Source organism: Triturus cristatus, chromosome 2_1, assembly GCF_964204655.1.
Source record: "Triturus cristatus chromosome 2_1, aTriCri1.1, whole genome shotgun sequence".
Classification (NCBI taxonomy): domain Eukaryota; kingdom Metazoa; phylum Chordata; class Amphibia; order Caudata; family Salamandridae; genus Triturus; species Triturus cristatus.
The window spans coordinates 592,833,227-592,852,320 of NC_140581.1; the positions used below are offsets into that span (position 1 = coordinate 592,833,227).

General features: G+C 44.4%; 1 protein-coding gene across 1 annotated transcript in view; it reads right to left on the bottom strand.

The window, feature by feature from the left end:
* The window catches only part of LOC146865664 (myosin-6), a 353,172-nt gene that overhangs the window by 105,834 nt on the left and 228,244 nt on the right, over positions 1-19,094 (bottom strand). The window contains exons 15-18 of the mRNA XM_085632498.1: positions 7,695-7,865; positions 4,618-4,927; positions 3,840-3,907; positions 521-608 (exon numbers count right to left, since the gene is read on the bottom strand). Coding sequence (XP_085488624.1) covers positions 521-608; positions 3,840-3,907; positions 4,618-4,927; positions 7,695-7,865 — 637 coding nt within the window. The remainder of the gene's footprint in view (positions 1-520; positions 609-3,839; positions 3,908-4,617; positions 4,928-7,694; positions 7,866-19,094) is intronic.

Sequence of the window (19,094 nt, forward strand, 5' to 3'; positions counted from 1 at the left end):
AAATGGCCTGAAACAAAGCTAACTTGTCATAATCCCTGATTATGTATGGGTGGCTTCCCTAAAACCCCCTCTCTTTGAGCAAGGACCCAGTCAAAGACGTTACTAGCTCAGCAGCAGTCGGCAGCTATTAGGTGGCCAAACTACTCACTGCAGTAGAAAGGAAAGAGAGGTGGAAAGCAGACACCCACTCAACTTATTCCAGAGTAGACGCTCAAATCTGTTTTCTAGACCAGGCATCTACTGCCATTCTAGATCAGACATTCACTGCCTTATTGACAGTCATTGCCATGATCTAGAACAGACACCCATTATCTGGTTCTACATGAGACTCCTTCAGTATCCTTCTAGAGTTGACAGTAAAGGTGGGATTTTGGAAAAGAAATTCACTACTTATCTAAGACGGCTTTGTTTGGACTCTGGCCTTCTGACTCTGGTTGTAAGATCAGTGATCTCTAGACCTGCCCTGGTTGTCATCCCAGCTCTTCTTCTCTCACCACAGTAGAGCTTCTGGTCCCCTTACCTGGTGCCTTCTTCTCATTGGGAATCAAACACCGCACGAAGTGAGGATGGGTCGACCTCAGGTTGCTCATGAGCTTGTTAAGGTTCTCCTACAGTTAAGACAGAAGAAGAGACATAAAGAATTGTTCTCCCACACTGCACTGGTTATGATTTCAAATAGTAACTTTCAGTAGACACAGTAATTCCACTCAGAACACCCACAGCCCTTCCCTCCGGCCTCCTATTAGACGTGCTCCACCAGCCTCAGTAAAGAAGCTTTACTGGGACTCCTCCCATGACAAGCTTCTTGGGACTCAACAGTGTATTGTCGGGCTCACATTCCTCCTGCCTCACCTAAGAAACTTTACTTGTCATACATGGGACACATCAGTACTCCACATGGCAACTCGAAATTCAGTGATGAAACATTTTCTTGTAAAGAATTTGTGCACATTAGGTAGCAATAAACAAGCATGACTGAGATGCAGGGTAAGCAAGATGAGGGAAGGTAGACCTCCGGATGCCTGACCTGACCATGGTTTCAAGCAGTCCGCTCTTCGTCAGAGGCATGGACAGCACTCAGATGTGTTGGCTTGAGAAGTCTGGGCCTCATTTAAGACATTGCGCAGGACAAAGGAGACACTGTACTCGGGCTTCACTGAAGGAACCTATGTTAGGTCTCACCTAAGACACAATCCTCCAGCCTTGACATTACACATTCCTCCTATATAACGGACCATTGTCACTGTCCTCTTCTGTGTGTTCACAAGTCTAAAGCCTTCCACCAGAGAAGCAATGAACACACCAAATCTTATTTTGCTCCTATGTTGGCAGATTCTGTGCTTAAACATGTGGGTAGGTTTCCCTATATACAACATAGGACAGTGACATTTAATGGTATAAGTTGCGTTCATTTTGCGGTTATAAAAGGTATGTTGGTGCTTCCCAATTCAGAAACTCTTGTATTCAGCATACCACCAGCCTTTGAAAGGTGGTAAACCCCAGTGAGTAATAATGCAGTTATCTGTTTTGCATTCTCTCTGAGCTCTTACCACAAAGTCTTTGATACTCGTATTATACTTAAAGAAAGACAGTGGACGCTCACTGGTCATATAGTAAAGAGTTCACCAATTTTGTTTGATTATTTTCTGCAACTTATTGCGACCACGGTGAATATACTAACACATATCAGGCAGTGAGTGGCCTCTGTCCTATCCCTTGGTGGCAGTAAATGATCTTTTTGGTTCTAACTATCTGCCCGTAAAGTATTGCAAAGACTTTTTCATTTCTCTTCTAACTAGATATCTAGGTGAGCCTCTGTCAATTAATTTCAGGAGATTATGTCGTAAGGGCCCACATGTGACAGCTTGTATACAACTGTCGAGAATTTCTCTTAGTTTTTTTGCGGAAAAGTGTAATGTCTATCCTGTTGTCAGCACGGCAGACTATGAAATCTAAGTAGCTAATCTTGGTTTATCTATAATGTGAGGTGAAAATCAAGTCAGAGTCAGAGCTCTGTCTATTCAGCCAGATAGTAAACTCTTTATAGCTTCCATTGTGCCATGCTACACAATAAAAAAATAATCTACATATCATCAACAAATACGGATATTGTGAAAGTAGGGTTACTTGTCCAACCAGCCAGTTTACCCCTGGAAATCAGTAACAAGCACATTTGCAATTTTTGGAGTGAAACAAGCACCCAGGGCTACCTCTTTCTGGTGTACACAGAATTCTGTTTTTATTATAAAGTGCAATGCTGGTTAATTCTATAATGAATACTACTGATACAACCTCAGTATTGTTACTTGTTTGTAGTACATGTCTGACCACAGGACGGCCTGTTAGGGAATGTTTGTACAGAGGGACTCAATATTTAATGTTATCAGGATGTCTTCTTCACTGTCGAAGGAAAGTCTGAACTGACTCGTACTTAAGAAGGAATAGAGGTACCAGTTGCTTACTAAAGAAATTTCTTATTAGCAGAAACTCTTCAAGAACTGATCTTTAATCAGAAGCTAAGGGCCGATTTAACAGAGAGGGAACTCTGTCGCAACTCTTGGTCTAAATCAAAAAGGGAGAGAGGGGGGCCTGGAGCTCGTTCTGGTCCTGTGTCCGTGCTCCACAAATGACTGTAAAATTAAAATGGACACTGTTCCATATGGAGGGTGCAAGGTGTCACCCTGTCAAAAAAGAAAATAGAAAGAAGTAGAAAAGGAAAGATGAGAAGAGAAGGATAAAAAAGAGAGAGGCACAGAGGTTCGTCCCCAGTATCAAGGATCCAATCCCGAAGGGGAGGGCCAGATTTTGCCTCTTAGTTGCCCTCACACACCCCTAAGGATGTCATGCTTCATCATCGGGCTTTAGCTCCTCGTCGGGCCGGCGCTGCAATGCCCGACGGGCCCCCGAAGGGTCACTTTAACGGAGGTCTTTTAAGAGAAAAGTTATTTGGTGAGTGCGGGTGTGTGGGGTGGATCTGGTGAGATAGGTAGTGAAGTGCGTGCAAGGGTAAATGAATAAAAATACCTAGGGGTATCCACTAGTGAACTATTTAATGGTGTGGTGCCCCTGGTAGGTTAAAAAACCTGAAGGTTGGTGAGTTACTATGAGGCTCAATGCGCCTGTGTAACTAAAAGGTCGACATGTTTCACACCTTGGGAGTCTGAAGGATCAGTGGCGTTTCTTCAGGACCTAACTACTCTGGTGAGTGTGCATGTCAGAAAAGGGGGGTTCCAAAAAAGGGATGGTAACCCGGATGGGTGAGAGGTAGCTTGGGGTTGACCGCGGGGTTAACTGCCCTATAGTGTGGTCTAATATCTCAATATGTAGATCAATCCAAGCGAAGAACTCTCGGTCTGCCCAACCAATTTAGGACCAAGAGAATGTCGCTGATGGAGCCTACCCCGGCTCCGTCACCAACATACCTCTCCGAAGGCCCAACATACTACAGGCTGTCGGTGGGAAGCCACCTGAACATCTGCCTAAGTTAGAGTGGGCGGTTTGTCTGGTTTTTTTTTTGCTATCTGTTCACAATTCATGGTATTGTTTTGACTGAATGAATCATTAGAATCTTGAGGCCTCACCCAAGGTTTTATCTCCAGGCCCCACCCAAGACACAGTTCATCAGATACTGAAGAAGCTGTTTTGGGATCATCGGGATGCCCAAAACAACCTGAAGATGTGTGCATGGTCAGCAGGAAGGACAGTGGGTTAGTAGTGGGGACGAGGGCCCTTAACAAGAGGAGGGATACAGTCAACAGCAGAGATGTGGTTAAGAAGCAGCAGTTAGGGTGATCTCAGTTCCCTTTGAAAAGCAGGTCATGTAAGGGAAGCAAACTTACCCGGTGAAGAGCAGACACCGTCTGGAAGGAAGAGCCCTTCTTCTTACTACCTTTCCCTTTCGAAGAGTCTTGATAGCAGGAAGAGGATCAAAAGCAAAAAAAATGGAATAGAGACAGGTGGATAAAGAAGGTAAATATATAAAGAAAGAATAAAAGAAGGCGGAGGAGGAAGAAAAGATAAGAAGAAGAAAGGAAAGGTAATGCACAAAGAAGGTCACAGGATGTCCCTCCCCCGAAACTCTGTTCTGAGGTCCAAGAGAGTTGATTAAGGTTGCCACAGGGTTTGAACGAGCCACTTGTGCCCTCTACATCTTACCCAGAGCACCTCCGCAATCTGTGATGCTTTCTATCAACTCAGATGCATCACCAAGAAGCTGAGAAACACCCAACAATTGTGCTGCAGGTGAGCTAGACGGCTATCACCCTCCCTACCAGGGCAAACTTTTTCAAAGTTTGACTTGAGAGCAGCCTGATATGTGGACAGCCCCCCATTATCGTGATGGCACCCTGGTCATTAGTCGGTTATACTTTGAAATGACTGTGCCCTCACATGCTATTCACCCCATTGATCTGATCCACTCTTAAGCAGATAGCACTGGCAAATGACCCCACTTTTGACACCAGGGCACCCCACTAACCACCCCAATGTTAAAGCCCTCATTGTCGACATGTCAGTGCTCCATTATTGCTTTCAACCCATTGGACAAACCCTGTATACATTTGTCCTGTACACGAGGCCACAACCAAACCCACCCCGCAAATGTGCTGTGAAGTTCACCTGCTTCAGATCCAGCGTACGCCGCGAAGAGGGTAGCCAAAAGCTTGAGGTTAGACTTCTGATACAGCCCCACCACAGTCTCGTTCAAGGGGTCCTTATTTTTCTCAAGCCACCCATTGATGTTGTAGTCCACTGTTCCTGCGTAGTGTACAAGAGCGAAGTGTGCCTCTGGTTTGCCTTTGATGTTGCGTGGCTTCTGGAAGTTGTTGGACTTGCCCAAGTGGTTGTCGTAGAGCTTGGCTTTGAAGGTCATGTTGGAAGCCTTGGGGAACATGCACTCTTCCTCCAGAATGGACATGATGCCGAGAGGCTGTGGAAGGGAAAAAGTGGAGTGAAGATACAGGAGAAGTTATAGAAACATTACTACATCATCCCTCACTTGGCCAAATGTGAATCTCTTCAGGTATAGCAGCCATTTTTGAACATGAAGACCATGTAGTGAGGGAGCAATTAGAAGATGAATGAAAGTAAATGGGAAGATTTCACCCCACGTCCGTGCCTCCAGAAGGGTGTTAGGATTAAATAACCTTTTAAGCGTCACAATTTACAGCTGGTCCAGCAATTAACTAGAGTGCACTAAAGCTAGAGAAGGTGTGGCATAAGAGGGGCATGTGCTCCTTTATGCAGGGGAGATCAAGGCAAGGTCCCTCTTCTGGTTTAAACAATATGTATTACTAAGAAATTATAAAATCTTTACTCATTTCAATGCAGCAAATATAGTTTTAACATACTTTCTATTTTTGCCCTGAACACACGGCGCAAGCCGGCTGAAATCTTTCAGTATCGGACAGAAAATTCCATTCAAGTCAAGTCAAAAAGATTGTTTATATAGACCTTATGTCCTTAAACATGTATGAACATGCAGGCATAGCGATCTTCGTTTTAAAGACCAACTCGTGTTAACAACTAAATAATACCCGTATAAAACTCCTAATCCATTAAAAAATGGAGTACATTTCATCAAGTCAATGCTGGTAATAAAACATCTCTCTACACATTTTTAAACACTTTTTTAACTTCAAGCATACATTTCCCTGTTGCACATGCTACATCTAATGAGTGCGCATCAATTAAAAAGTCCACTGCCTGTGCACGACTTGACTTGACATGGGCTGAGGTGCTTTAAGTTGATTTACGGGGGTAGATATCTCAGCAGAGAAGGGCTTCACCTCATTTATATGATTGGTTCATTCCGGTTCATTCCATAGTGTACTTGTCAATCTCAAGCATTTACTGAAAACACAACACAGACTGGTCACTCAGTGGGCAACCAAGTCGCTCCCAAAAGCACTGTCCAATAAATGTTTCCAGAAAGAAAAGCAACACAACATCTAATATATACATCCACATATATGCATAGCAGACATGTGCAGTATAGCAGCACTAACTTTGTGCCCAACATCACAAGTCATCTATATCCACCACATAAAACTGATTAAGCACAGGTCACATCCATGCATCCCAGCACAGGTATGCTCACAGTCTCCAGCACTTCCCACCCGTAAGCGACACGCACACATAAGGCAGAACATATTACACTTAACCTCTGAAATATCAATCAATCAAACCCCAATAGGGTATCCAGGGGCTTGCAGGTGCCGGGGGCTTATTCGAACTGCCAAGTCTTGAGGGCCATTTGGAATTCAGAAATACATCTGATAAATCACTGATACACTATCTTTGTTTGTTACAGCGTGGTTCAAAACATTCCTAGCAAGGAAATGCTCAATGGATAATCACCAAAGAACACAGTAAATATCTAATAATATGCCTCTGGGGGGCACCTTATACATAACATTTCACATACAACACACAAGGCAAGTCATTTATGGCTTCAGTACACGTGGCTTGAAATTCCCTATGCAGCCTGTAATAGAAGATATGCCTCAGGTATGCCCTCCATTCAGAAATCATGCTATTACCCCTGTAGGCCTACCATACTGTATGTGTTGCCACAATTATTTTTATCAAACCACTGCTAAACCTACAGTAAAGCCCAGTGGAGACCTCAGATACATGGTAGATATCGAGTTCCCACCCTTGCCCTTGGAAGCCACTGGTCCTCCTCACTCCCAAGTTCTCATTGAGGGGGATGCAACAGGCCTTCATTGGAGGTGTCTATTGCTCAGTTTTACCCCCTTCTTCAGTAAAGCTTTCCTGTTCTGCTCAGATCCCCTCCATTTTTATCTTTTCAGTGAGAGTGATGAGGGCCTACCCTGGAGCTTACCATTGCTCAACATTACTCTCTATTTCCCTAACCACCCTCTTACCCATATAGCTCCCATTACCCTGGAAACCCTCATTCCCTTGATGCCACCCAGACACCTGGCTGCCGCCATTTGTTTTGCAGCCCCATTCACTTGATGGCCTCCCATTCTCCTCATGGACCCCACCATGGCTACCTTCTGAATAAATCCACTATGCCTACAGTCTAAATGATTCCTCAATCACTCCCTCCATTCAACTGAAAGTATCCATTTCCTCCAGTGCCCCTTGATTTGCCAGTGGCCCCTCAATTCCTTTAAAGAACCAAGCCATCCACACCTTATTGATGAGGCTATCGATAAGGGTCTGTAATATAACCCACTATTCCGCAATGTCTGCCTCTGTTCCCTGCAGTCCACAATTCCTTTGGTGGCCCCTATTGCTCTCCGCATTGATGACGTCAATGCAGGTCTTCAATGGAGCCCATAATTTCTCAATAGCTTCCCACGTTCCACTGATAGCCTTCATTCCCATATCAGCCTCTTCCACCCCTAGGCACCCCACGAGTAGCTCAACTGTCCCACTGTCCACCTTCTCGATAAGGTTAATGAAGGTCCGATATAAAGCCTCAATAGCTTCCTGCATTCCACTGATAACATCTATTCCCATATCAGCTCCTTCCACCCCCAGACACACCACGAGTCGCTCAATGGTCTCCACTGCCCACCTTCTCGACATAGTCGATGCAGATCTGCAATGGAGCCCATCATTCTACAATAGCTTTCCGAGTTCCACCGATAACCTCCATTCCCTTATCAGCCCCTTCCACCCCTGGACACCCCACGAGTCGCTCAACGGTCCCCAATGCCCACCTTCTCGATGAGGTCGATGCAGGCCTGCAGGTCCATGCCGAAGTCGATGAACTCCCACTCGATACCTTCCTTCTTGTACTCCTCCTGCTCCAGCACGAACATGTGATGGTTGAAGAACTGCTGCAGCTTCTCGTTGGTGAAGTTAATGCAGAGCTGCTCAAAGCTATTGAACTGTTTAGGGGCAAAAGAGAGGTGGTCAGGCCAACGTTTACGAAATGATCACATCCCATCAGATGTGACAGATTAGGTTGCAACTGTTGTCATTGATCCTAGAGAAAAACTTCACAGAGTTCTCTGGGCATCTTGATCCCTGGACAGAATAATCAAACACTTGTTGACCATGAAAAGAGCCATCAAACCCTCCATAGTCGCCAAACCCTCACTAACGGCTGCAGATAATCAATTTTTAACACCAATGGTGTGATATTTTTGAAGAATATATTTAGGACACAATATTTATGTCAGACAATATTCTCATAACCTTATTCTAGTACTACAGATATTACACCTTGCTTAACAGCTCCCTCACAGCTGGTGCTCCAATACTTCTCCCTACAGCTCCCTCACAAGTGGCACAACTACACTGCTTGCTCAGTCTCTCTGACTGTCAGCGCTCCAACAATGGGAAACAGCCTTTGCAACGAGTTTTTATCACACAGTACCACTATGACGCATTTTTTACCACACAGGTTTTTACATCGCAAATACTTTTACAACACTTGACTTTACTGTGCATTTAAGGTAAGTATTAAGGTTTGTGTGTATGTGTGTGTGTGTGTGTGTGTGTATATATATATATATATATATATATATATATATACCCGTGATGAAGGAGTGTTGTTAGCTCCAAAACGCGTAGGACGTAGTGTCGACAAAATAAACCGCACTTTGACTAGATGTCGTGGCTCCAGTGTTTTTTGTATCCTTGGATCGAAGGAAGCACGCATTGGTGAATGTTTGGATTGATGGGGGTGGCTACCCCTGCCGCGAGCCCGCCGTGTTAGAGGCTCGGGACAAAGCCAACTTTGGTTGTGGATATATATATATTCACTGAAAAAAACGTAGGTTTCAGGGGCGTTATAGTTAGCTGGACATTTCCCTCTTACAAAACCCTAGAAGTTCCCCTGTTATAGTTAGTTCAGCTAACTATAACTCGCGCCCCCGCAATGCACTGCTGATGACGTCACATATTACATCACTCATGACATGGTCAGTGACATCACTGATGACATCACTGATGACATCTGAAATGACATCACTGATGACATCACTGATGACGTCATCCAGTGAGTGTGTGTTTCTGCAAATTTTAAATATGTTTAATATATATATAGGGAAAAACCTATGGAAGAATGAGTGGGTGTATAAGTGTGTGAATGGATGATTTAGTAGGTGCGTGACTGACTGTATAAGTGAGTCATTAAACGTATCTTACTGAAGACTAGTGACTAAACTGTGTGAATGTTTGTATCTGTCTGTCTGTTGGTGTATAAGCGGCTGCATGGTTTTGTGAATAGCTATATGAGTGTCTCTATGGGTTATTGATTGGTTGTCTGAGTATCTGTTTGGGTGCCTGAGTGTTTGTGTGGGTGGGGTGTGTGTGACTCTGTGCATACATGTGTGAGTGGGTGATTCTATGGGTGCATGGTTTTAAGAGTACATCTGTGATGGACTGTGGTTGGGTGAGTGTATGTATGGGTGTGTTAGTGATTGAATGTATATCTCAGTGGTACATGTGTGATTAACTACATATGTGAAAGGCAGTATATATGTGTGTAAGAGTATATAAGTGGGTATATGTGAGAGTGTGTGATTGTGAGAGTGGCTGTATGGATGAGTGTGTGCTTGTATCAGTGATTGTATAAGAGCGTAAGAATGTGGTACTATTTTTATGAGAAAGTGAACTTGTGTGTGTATAACTGCATAGGTGAGTAAATGGGAGTGTGATTAATTATTTGCATGACTGACTAGGTGTGAGAGTGCCTCTATGGATGATTGGTGGTGTGTGAGTGTCTATGTAGGTGTATAAATGCATATGATAGTCCTGTACTGAGTGACTGTAAGTATGAGTGACTGTACAGGTGAGTGAGTGGATGTGTGTGTAGATCTAAGACTCAATGAGTGGGTATGTAGTTATTGGTATTGGAGTATCTATGGTTTTGAGAATGGACGTCTGAAATTTGATTGAGTATATCAAAGGGTGTGAGAAGATGCACTAATTTATCACATGGATGACGTCATCAGTGATGTCATGAGTGATGTCATTTCAGATGTCATCAGTGATGTCATCAGTAATGTCACTGACCATGTCATGAGTGATGTAATATGTGACGTCATCAGCAGTGCATTGCGGGGGCGCGAGTTATAGTTAGCTGAACTAACTATAACAAGGGAATTTCTAGGGTTTTGTAAGAGGGAAATGTCCAGCTAACTATAACGCCCCTGAAACCTGTTTTTTTCAGTGAATTTCTAAGGTTTTTTAAATGCCAATTTCTAACTATAACGCCCCTGAAACCTATCGTTTTTTCAGTGAATTTCAAAGGTTTTTTAAATGCTAATTCCTAACTATATCAGGCCTGAAACCTATGGTTTTTTCAGTGAATTGCAAAGGTTTTCTAAATGACAATTTTGAATGTATTAATTGTTATACTGATTTTTTTGATACTGATTTACTAAATTTTTAAAAATATTTATTTTTAGATATATTTTTTTAAAATTACATTATAATTACATTATACATTACAATACAAAATATACTTTCTCAGAATGAATTACTTTAGTTTAAATACTTGGCAAATAGGCAACAGACTTTTAAGTACAGTAGTTATAGTTGTTGCAATGGGCAACACAATTTCAAACACAAAGCAACATTGAGCTCAATGTGAATTTCTAGTTAAATGCAATTAGTTACTTTATGGATTACTTTTCTAACCACAAGACTGGATCCTAGAATCAGTCCTTGGACATCTCCTGTAAACAGTTGAGTAAAAGCGCTTTGGTTACAGTAGTGATTTTTTTAAGGAATATTATTGTATTTTAAAAGTTGACACTTAGAAAGTTTTTCACATAGAATCACCAATGTTATCCTATGGCAGAAATTCACTTAGCAGGTAAGTAGTGTTATCGTTACTTTTTCTTACTCAGTGGTGGATCCTGGATCCAGCACTGGCCAACCTCCTGTAAACAGTTGAAAGAATGTGTTTAAGTCATACAGACGATTTTTTAGGAATATTTTTAGTTTGTGAAAATAGACACTTAGAAACTTTTCTGGTGAAAACCACACAATGGATTCCTATGGAAGGAAATACAAGTTATTGGTAAGTACGCTTAGAATTACTTTTCAGGGTCAGTGCTGGGCTAAAAGATGCAGCCCTGGGTTCTCTCCTGATAATAGGTGAGTAAATCGGAATTCGTAGTTCGGCTGATTTTAGAGGAATATTTGTACGTTTCAAAAATGGACACTGAAAATTTTCTGCTGAAAACCACACAATGGATTCCTATGGAAGGAAATACAAGTTACTGGTAAGTACGCTTAGAATTACTTTTCAGGGTCAGTGCTGGGCTAAAAGATGCAGCACTGGGTTCTCTCCTGATTACAGGTGAGTAAATCGGAATTTGTAGTTCGGCTGATTTTAGAGGAATATTTGTATGTTTCAAAAATGGACACTTCGAAAATTTTCTGGTGAAGACCATACAATGGAATCCTATGGAAGGAAATACAAGTTACTGGTAAGTACACTTAGAATTACTTTTCAGGTTCAGTGCTGGGCTAAAAGATGCAGCACTGGGTTCTCTCCTGATTACAGGTGAGTAAATCGGAATTCGTAGTTCGGCTGATTTTAGAGGAATATTTGTACAATGGTGAAGGAAGGAGGAGGGGCCTGAGGTGACGTGTGCAAACACGCCCTGAGGCGCGTTTTAAGTTGGGGAATTAATTCCTCTTCAATCCTGAGGTCCCCTGGGGGCCAACTAGCCCACCAGGTACCTCCAGTATGCGCCAGGGAGCTGCATTGCAGAGAGGTATTCAGAGGCCACGCCCCTTTTTACAACACTCTGCAACACAGCTCCGTGGCGCTTACTGGAGGTACCTGGTGGGCTAGTTGGTCCCCAGGGACCCTCAGGATTGAAGAGGAATTAATTCCCCAACTTAAAAAGAGCCACAGTGCGTGTTTGCACAGATCTCACCTCAGGCCCCGCCCTCTACCTTCACCACTGTGCAAACGCGCCCCGTGGGGTGTTTTAAGTTGGGGGATTAAGTCCCCTTGAATCCTGAGGTCCCCTGGCGGCCAACTAGCCCACCAGGTACCTCCAGTATGCGCCAGGGAGCTGCCTTGCAGAGAGGTGTTCAGAGGCCACACCCCTTTTTACAACACTCTGCAACGCAGCTCCGTGGTGCTTATTGGAGGTACCTGGTGGGCTATTTGTCCCCTAGGGGACCTCTGGATTGAAGAGGAATGAATTCTACAACTTAAAACGCGCGACAGGGCGTGTTTGCACAGTATCACCTCAGGCCCCGCCCCCTACCTTCACCACTGTGCAAACGCACCCCGTGGCGCGTTTTAAGTTGGGGGATTAAGTCCCCTTGAATCCTGAGGTCCCCTGGCGGCCAACTAGCCGACCAGGTACCTCCAGTATGTGCCAGGGAGCTGCCTTGCAGAGAGGTGTTCAGAGGCCACACCCCTTTTTACAACACTGCAACGCAGCTCCGTGGCACTTAGTGGAGGTACCTGGTGGGCTATTTGTCCCCTAGGGGACCTCTGGATTGAAGAGGAATGAATTCCCCAACTTAAAAAGCGCCACAGGGCGTGTTTGCACAGTATCACCTCAGGCCCCACCCCCTACCTTCACCACTGTGCAAACGCATCCCGGGAGATTAAGTCCCCTTGAATCCTGAGATCCCCTGGCGGCCAACTAGCCCACCAGGTACCTCCATTAAGCGCCAGGGAGCTGCGTTGCAAAGAGGTGTAAAAAGGGGCGTGGCCTCATTACACCTCTCTGCAACGCAGCCCCCTGGCGCATACTGGAGGTTCCTGGTGGGCTAGTTGGCCCCCCAGGGATCCCCAGTATTGAAGGGGAATTTGTTCCCCCTCTGCAAACGCGCCAGGGGGCGCGTTTGCAGAGTGGTGTAAGGAGGGGGCATGGCCTCCGGCCCGATCCTTTTTTTTTTCCCCCTCTGTTTTTTAGAAGGGGGGCTGTGTAGCCCCCCTTCTTTTTCTTTTTTTTTGGCCCTGGGGACCCCATCCCCCAGGGCCTGTCCCCAATTTTTTTTTAAACGGAAAGGGGGCCGCGTGGCCCCCCTCCCCAGGCCATAATTTGCCCCGGGGACCCCATCCCCCGGGGCATGGCCCTTTTTAAAAAAATTATTTTTTTCATGGAGGGGGGCTGCATAGCCCCCCTCCTGTGCCACCTATGGCCCCGGGGACCCCATCCCCCGGGGCCGTTTTAAAAAAAAATATATATATATATTTTGGGGAGGGGGGCCGCGTGGCCCCCCTCCGGGGCCAATCCCCCCACGGCCCCACCGGCTCCCCGCATCCTTCGGGAGCCGGCATTGCTTTTCCACATGGGGAGCAGCTAACATGCTGCTCCCCGTGTGGAGAAGCAATCGTCTTTGGTATTTGGAAGAGAGAGCAGGTTTCCTGCTCTCTCTTCCAAATACCAAAGCAGTTTGCTATGGCAGGATGGGAGCCGCGAGGCTCCCACCCTGCCATAGCAAACAGCAGTGTCCCGGGGGTGGGCACCCCGGGACACTGCAGGAGCCGGCTCTGGAGTGTGGCAGTCCCCAGGGCCATCATTGGCTCCGGGGGGGGGGGCGCGCGTCCCCCCCACTTCAGTTAAAGCCCCGGGGAGGTGGCGGTCCCCGGGGCATGTGGGGGGGCTCGAGCCCCTCCACACAGGGTTGTTTTTTTTTTTAAAAAGCCCCGGGGTGGTGGTCCCCGGGGCTGCGGGGGGGCCATGAGCCCCCCCATACATTAACATAAGCCCCCCATTATAAAACCATATTGCCCCCGGGACTTGGCCCCCCCCTTGGGGGCTGAATCTAAACGAAGCGCAGGAGCCCGCGCATTGTTTTTTTTTTTTCGTTAGCGGGATGCGCGGACCATACCCTACGCGCATCCCGCGATTTAAAAAAAAAATTTAACATTTTTTGGGGCCTTGGGGGTCCTTGTGGGACCCCTGAGCAGGCCTAGGGGGTCAGGGTGTTTCTACCCTGCCCCCTTGTTGCGTTTTGCATCTTTGTTTTTGTGCTTTCTTGTGCCTCGGTTCTACCGAGGCACAAGATGGCTGCCAACAATTCCTGATTCAGAGTGTTGGCAGCCAATTAGCATTCAGCTCGTGCTCGGGAGGGTTCGGGGAGTGTGCGGGGAGGATCCGCGGATCCTCCCCGGCCATAGATATATATGTACTTTTAACTCTAATTTTCTCAGGAACTACTGAACGGATTTACACCATTTAAGCAAAAGGCATGAGTCTGAACTGAGGACTACCTCTTTGCCAAATTTGGTGTCATTCTGTTCAGCGGTTCGGGCTGTAGCTGCGACAACAGATCCTATGGGAAATTGCATGGGGAAAACGCGTTTTGGGACCCCCCCTTTTTTCTCGGCCCCCGCTTGACGAATCACCGTGAAACTTTCAGGGTAGGAGCGGAGCTGAGCTGGCCAAAAGTTTGGAAAATTTTGCGAAGATTCGTCAATCGGCGCCAAAGATATTCCCAATAGAATGTTGCGGATTTCCTATGGAAAATAGGTCCTAACTATAACTATCTACTGGCGACCGGCAGTAGATAATATATATATATACGCGGTACAGAGGCCCCCGCTTCACAAGCAGGCCCGGACTTGACTGGTTGCTGCTTCGGCAGATTTCTCTTTTTGACCGAGGTATCGGATGGTCTGTGGCCCGCCTCTGCATCCATGATTTACACAGGGCGTCTAAACGTAGGGTGGGATGTATTTGACACTCCTGCCTCTGCCCGAACTAATTCCTGGAATTCGGGGGATGAAACGGTGTCGGGGACCCAAGGAGATCCTGAGAGGGAAATCACAGCAGGAAATAGGCATGAAACCACACCGACGATTGCCCTGTATCCCGCTTATCCATTTGGACTGAATATCCCCCTTGCAGCACCTACCTGGAACATAGGTGCATTCTGGGACCTGCACTTCCGACGACCTACGGGATGGTGAGCGAACACTGGGAAGGGGGTGGAGCGGGTCCCTGCCAATGGGGAAGTTGCAGGACTTTTAAATAAAGGTGTACGTATGCCTCCTGAGTATTAAGGCGTCTGAAGAAGGCCGTATCAGTCCAAAATGCATTATGCCGCAAAACTCAATAAAAGGTGTCTCCAAGGTGTCCCCCGTGTGGCCTCTGCTCTTTCGACTGGAGGAGGTGTTCTGGATATATATATATATATATATATATATATATATATATATATATATATATATATATATATATATATACCATTATTGTCTCCATGCACACTGCCCTCCAATGTTCAGCGCGTCTCGAGAGCAAGCAGAACAGCACCACTAAATCCTTTGCAATGAGGTAACTCGTTTTTTTGGTTTTTTTAAAGTTTTCAAATAGCCTCCATTACTCACGGGGCCATCACAAGCAAAGTGCAAGAGTGCATACAAACAGAATATATATATATATATATATAAATAGGAGGGGTTTTGTTTGGATTTTTACATGCTTCCCAGTCGCGTGTTATGGAGGCCCCGTTCCACTGAAGAGGCCGGAGCATTGCTGGGTCAGCTGTTGCAGCGTTTGTTTTTCACCAAGGTATTGGTAGCTTCGGCCCGCCTCAGACTGCAGATTAAGGAAAGGACTGCTGCCTGGAGCAGCTCGTCACTGTAAGAGCAGCTGAGAATCACTGTATCTCGACTCACAGCCCGCCTGTCATCTGCATGAGGGGCTGGGACGTCAAAGGGGATTCGAGGAAGTCTGAGGACTACAATTTAAATCCATGGCCATCCATCTGGACATGTCACACCATCCCTGGTTAACAGATGTCAATTTGGGCTGGACATATTTTTAGCTTCCCCCCCACAACAACCCTCCCGTTATGATGAACTCTGGAAACTGTAGTCTATTACAGCAACTACAGAGGGTGTGTCATCATGTGATCGGGGGGGTGAAAGCTTCAACCAATGGGAGTTCTTTACAGCATTTAAAGGTGTGGGTGGAGTAGTGCCGGGATTTCATTGGCATCTGAGGAAGGTGATTACTCGCCGAAATGCATCATGCCTGTTGCCCTATTAAAGACTTCCAAGATGTTCCCCGGTGTGGCCTCCAACTTCTCTTCAAATCGGAGGGGTTTTGTCGCCAGTAGGTAGTTATAGTTAGGACCTATTTTCCATAGGAAATCCGCAACATTCTATTTGGAATAACGTTGGCGCCGATTGACGAATCTTTGCAATGCAAAATATTCCAAACTTTTGGCCAGCTCCGGTCCGCTCCTATCCTGAAAATTTCACGGTGATTCATGTAGCGGGGGCCGAGAAAAAAGGGGGGTCCCAAAACACATTTTCCCTATACATTTTCCCCTTGGACCTGTTGACGCAGCTACAGCCCGTACTGCTGAACAGAATTACACCAAATTTGGCAAAGAGGTAGTCCTCAGTTCAGACTCGTGCCTTTTGCTTAAATGGTGTAAATCCGTTCAGTAGTTCCTGATAAAATTAGAGTTAAAAAGATAGATATATCTGGGCGGAGCCTAACCACACATCTTATCGTGAGATCTGATTGGCTATCAGTACTTCATCCAAGAAGTGTTGGCAGCCATCTTGGGACCATATACATGATAGCACCTCATTAAAAAGCATTGCAGTTAATAGAAGGTTTTAAGACTTTAGTTACATTATAAATCATTTGTTGATGGTACCATACACATTTTAGGAATTGTGGTGTGTTCTAAGGTGAATTTACCATGTGAAAAAGCCTTCAGCTGTGATATCATGAATCATGTTTGAGAGAAAACTATTTTCTCATGCTTTTCCCACAGAAGTTTGGAAGGTGATCTATAAGCTAAACTGAGAGCATATTTTCTGTAAATTCACATTATCTTTCTCAGTCATGTGAGAATGAAGTCTGACATTCTCAGTAAAACATGTACATCCAACAAGGGCAGAGACTGTCAGTTGATTCCTTTGTGTTCTACTGCAGCTTCCCAGAGTGTTCTAAAGAACAACTAGAGCGCTAACAGTCCTACTTATGACAAACGTATGGCACACCTGAAGCCATCTTGATTGGAATAAAGTGGTAACTCTTAAAACATTTAATTTAAAAAGGAACAAAATGAGGGGGTTCCTTTTGCCATAGAAAGTATGATTAGTACTGCAGAAAGAAAAATTAGGGCACATTTTGAGTGACTTCTCAAATCCTCTTCTATTTCATTAAAAAATTCTGACATGCAGACTGAAACATGCACTTTCAATACCAGCAGCAGACTTCCCTGGTGAGCAGTAGCTTTACTACAGTGATCTAATAAGCAACTAGAGTGCTAACATTCTGAATTTATGGCAAATGTGTGACACATCTGAATGCCTTCTTGATGGAATCAAAGTAAAAAACTGAAAGTATTTCCTACTGAGGAGACAGCAGTAAATGAGGAAATTAGGAAACTTCATAACAAATAAATCTCTCAAGATGGCCACCAGAGACAAAAGAGCCCAAATGTAGCCCAAATATCACCCAGATGTAGCCCAAGTATAGCCCAATGACAGAATGTCCCAGAGTGTTCTAACTAACAACTAGAGCGCTAACAGTCTACTTATGACAAAAGTATGGCACACCTGAAGCCATCTTGATTGGAATAAAGTGGTAACACTTAAAACATTTAATTTACAAAGGAACAAAATGAGGGGGTTCATTTTTCCATAGACATTATGATTAGTGCTGCAGAAAGAAAAATGAGGGCACATTTTGACTTCTCAAATCCTCTTCTATTTCATAAAAAAATTCTGACATGCAGACTGAAACATGCACTTTGAATACCAGCAGCAGACTTCCCTGGTGAGCAGTAGCTTTACTACAGTGATCTAATGAGCAACTAGAGTGCTAACATTCAGAATTTATGGCAAATGTGTGACACATCTGAATGCCTTCTTGATGGAACCAAAATAAAAAACTGAAAGTACTTCCTACTGAGGAGACTGCAGTAAATGAGGAAATTAGGAAACTTCATAACAAATAAATCTCCCAAGATGGCCACCAGAGACAAAAGAGCCCAAATGTAGTCCAAATATCACCCAGATGTAGCCCAAGTATAGCACAATGACAGAATGTCCCAGAGTGTTGTTAAGAACAACTAGAGCGCTTACTGTCTTACTTATGACAAAAGTATGGCACACCTGAAGCCATCTTGATTGGAATAAACTGGTAACACTTAAAACATTTAATTTAAAAAGGAACACAATGAGGGGGTTCATTTTGCCATAGAAATTATGATTAGTGCTGAAGAAAGAAAAATTAGGGCACAGTTTGAGTGACTTCTCAAATCCTTTTCTATTTCATTAAAAAATTCTGATATGCAGACTGAAACATGCACTTTTAATACCAGCAGCAGACTTCCGTGGTGAGCAGTAGCTTTACTACAGTGATCTAATGAGCAACTAGAGTGCTAACATTCAGAATTTATGGCAAATGTTTGACATATCTGAATACCTTCTTGATGGAATCAAAGTAAAAAAACTGAAAGCATTTCCTACTGAGGAGACTGCAGTAAATGAGGAAATTAGGAAACTTCATAACAAATAAATCTCCCAAGATGGCCACCAGAGACTAAAGAGCCCAAATGCAGCACAAATATCACTCAGATGTAGCCCACATGTAGCCCAATGACAGAACTGTGCAAAACACTTATTTTTTGTGTATTTGCAGTTTTATATAGTGCAGACTTGTCAGGTATTGGAGTGCTTTACATGAGCATTGGTTACATCACACAAGATCAAATTCATTTTGGTTGTAGACATGGGGAGATTAAGTGATTTGACCAGAATCACAGAATGTTGAGCTGAAGCAGAAACTCCAACCTGGTTCCCCAGTTGCAAAGTCTGCAGCTCTGGAAGTAACACCACATCCTCTCCCCAGGTGCAACATTTAATCAAGTGGTCAACTGGATAAAAAAACATAAAGATTACAAATAATTTAAAAGTTCTTTGTCGCTATTTGAAAACTCACAAAATATGTCCTCATTTTAGTTTTTTAGAGCACTAACCATAATTTTTATGCAAATAAGACCCTCTCATATATGTAATTTCTAAAGGAAATGCTCTAGGTATTACAGTTTTGATTACATCAAGATGACGTCAGACGTTCCACACTTTTGTAATAAATATAGAATGTTAGCAATCTAGTTGTTCATTGGTATACTGTTGAGAGGCAGAGGCCAGG